General features: G+C 36.9%; 1 protein-coding gene across 2 annotated transcripts in view; it reads left to right on the top strand.

The window, feature by feature from the left end:
• agtrap (angiotensin II receptor-associated protein) overlaps positions 1-2479 on the top strand; it is a 10866-nt gene extending 8387 nt beyond the window's left edge. For both annotated transcript variants that reach the window (XM_014016030.1, XM_014016028.1), the window contains exon 5: positions 1103-2479. In XM_014016030.1, coding sequence (XP_013871484.1) covers positions 1103-1227 — 125 coding nt within the window. In that variant the 3' untranslated portion in view covers positions 1228-2479. The remainder of the gene's footprint in view (positions 1-1102) is intronic.
• The last annotated feature ends 308 nt before the right edge of the window (positions 2480-2787 follow it).

The raw sequence follows: 2787 nt of genomic DNA, 5'->3' as shown, positions 1-2787 counted from the left end.
AGATAAGTTTATTTTATATTTAAATATAAAAACAGCATTTTAATAACAACTAAAGGTGACATAGATATTTTATTATGGTATAGTATTTAAATATATGCCTGAGAAACACATAATATTGCCCCTTTAAGAATTCTAAACGATGGAATATTCAAAGTATTCCCAATTTTCTGTTGAGGAACATTTTTTTTAATCTTACTAAAATATATTTTTTTATATCCAGTCCTTAGACTTGTTGCTAATTAACCTATTAGCTGCAATTTGCTCCTCCAGATGTTTTTTATTCACACCACTTACTTTTACAGCCTTTTGTGATTTGTTGAAGCTGTAAAATTTAAAAAAAGAAATAACCCTTTTCCTAAAAGTGTTACAGTTTCTTCGTTTAAACATTTAACATGTTGACTGTGTTCCGCTGAGAATAAATAGTGAGATTTGCAAATCGTTGCATTCTGTTTGTATTTGAACGTTTTCTGAATTTGGGTCGTAAAACGCTATTTGTGTTTTTATTAACGAAACCAACCCTGGCGCAGTAAAACAACTTTCTCGTTTGATTAGAAAATAAATTTTCAGATTGGTCACAGTGTGGAGCCCTGCTGAGGTATCAGCAACGCTGTGCTTTGAACTTCCACAAACACGTCTTTGGTATTCAGGCCGTGGCACCGTCAGTGCTGACTGGTTGTACGGCGTAACATAAAGAACGTCTCCAGACGTCCAGAACTTAGATTTTCTTTGCTCAGAGAGGCTATTGAAGATTAAACATTTAATTCTCTTGTCGCAGTTCAAGCTTTCTTAAAATACACGACAAAGAGATGATCGAATTAACCCGAGATGAAATGGAGCTAATTGGTGCCCCTCTATAACGGCTCATCTTTAGTGCTTCATAAGACAAGTTTCCAACAGTATCATGTTTTTATCCAGAGGCAGCAGGCTGCTTGAGTCGAGGTAATAAATCAGCCGAACAGTTTCATGAATCTGTTTAAAGAGAAACGAGTGCGAAGGAGCAGACCTATAGAACCCCAAATCAGACGTGATTTAATGTGATTAAAAAGAGTCCTTTGCATGGCAGACGTTGGAGCTGAATACGTGTGGCGTCGTGTCTCTGCAGGCTTCCCCTCTGTCACACGGAACAGAGACACCTATCAGTCCATCGACCAGCAGGAGGGGTCCTCCAGTCCTGCAAACCCCTTCAACCAGGCCCAGGACGGCAAGCCGGGGGTCCGCGCCTACTGAGCCCAGCGGGACTTTAACAATACAGTCCAGCTCTGTCAGTCCAGAGCACCGTCACAGCCAGAGCTCAGACAAATACAAGCTTTTACTTTGGTAAACGAACATCTGTTTGGGTTTCACTGTTAAAATAAAGACGAGTGTTGCTGAGCTGGCCTGAGAACTGTTACCTTCTCCCACACCATTAACACCTGCTTATTTTAGCAGACAGGTGTTAAACGGAGGTGTTCTGTTCAGTCAGGTAAAACAAAAAGCTGTGGCACTTATGGAGGTTCAAAGTGGAGTTTTTGTAATTAAGAGCAGCTTTTTTGAGTTACTGAACCGCTCAGAAACGCTGTTCCCTTTTTTTTATTTTATTTTTTTGTGCATTAAACAAAACCTTTAACTGAACAAGATAGAGATAAGCTTCTTTACAGTTTATTTATGTTTATCATAAAAAATGAATATTCTATCAATGCTGTCATCATAAGCAAAAACTAGTGTTTTCATACAATAATGTCCACTAATCCAGTCCAAGTGAAAGTTATGTTTCCTCCAACCTGTAAGCAAGATGTTACTAAACTTGTCCGTGTGAATTCAGTTTATTTTAGAACTCCGATTAATTTCTACCAGAGCCTCTGATTTCTGCTGATGTTGTTAAAGGACCAATTTAAATGGAAATGTTAAGTTGCAAGGAGTCTTTTCACACAAAAATCATGTTTTTTCACTTGAGATGTGCAAATTTTGAAGCCGTATTGTAAAAGAAAAAAAAAAGTGGAGAAACGATGTTACAGTTGTTCTTACTGGGTGATTGCACCACTAACATAAAAAAAGGTTTATCTTTTTGAAATCCTGATCATTTCTGCCACCAGACGATGTGAAAACCATGTAGGTCACATTATGTGAAGTTTTCCCTGCTGTATTAAACTGAATTGTTACTAAGAAGTGCCTTGTTACGTGTTACAAAGACTCTGTGCACGTTTTATGTGATAACGTCAAAGAAACGTGACGTGCAGCTGATATGATGTTTAGGAAACGGCTGTTCTGAACCACCTGAAGGATTTACCTGCTTTATATTTTGATTCTACAGGTAAAAATAATAATAAATTCTGGGTAAAATGTGTAATTTGATCTGGTCTTTTAAAAAAGATTCAAATTGAAACGTAGCAAACCGTATTTTTTTTATTTTCTTCTACATCGTCAGGATGTTGGGTTTTCGTTTGGAACTTTTTGCAACTTTTTTTGTTTTTTCTTCATAAATAAAATGTGTCAAACAGTTTGTTCACCTGTTGTCTGTAATATTTTTATAAAATGTTCCTTCTGTTTTACCTATTTATTGTTTTCTCTCGTCCTGCTCTCTCCGTGTAGCGTTTAGCTCATTTGGCTTTCGTTCATCCCACCAGATAACTCCATTTATCTGCTTCCTCTTTGCAAACCACTTTTCACACTTTATCATATACAGCGGGTAAAATAAGTATTGAACACGTCACCATTTTTCTCAGTAAATATATAACTAGAGGTGCTAATGACATGAAATTTTCACCAGATGTCAGTAACAACCCAAGTGATCCATACATACAAAGAAAT

The sequence above is a fragment of the Austrofundulus limnaeus genome, unplaced genomic scaffold (assembly GCF_001266775.1).
Source record: "Austrofundulus limnaeus strain Quisiro unplaced genomic scaffold, Austrofundulus_limnaeus-1.0 Scaffold137, whole genome shotgun sequence".
Lineage (NCBI taxonomy): Eukaryota > Metazoa > Chordata > Actinopteri > Cyprinodontiformes > Rivulidae > Austrofundulus > Austrofundulus limnaeus.
Note: the sequence above shows the minus strand (reverse complement) of the source record. Positions and strands in the feature narration are given on the sequence as shown.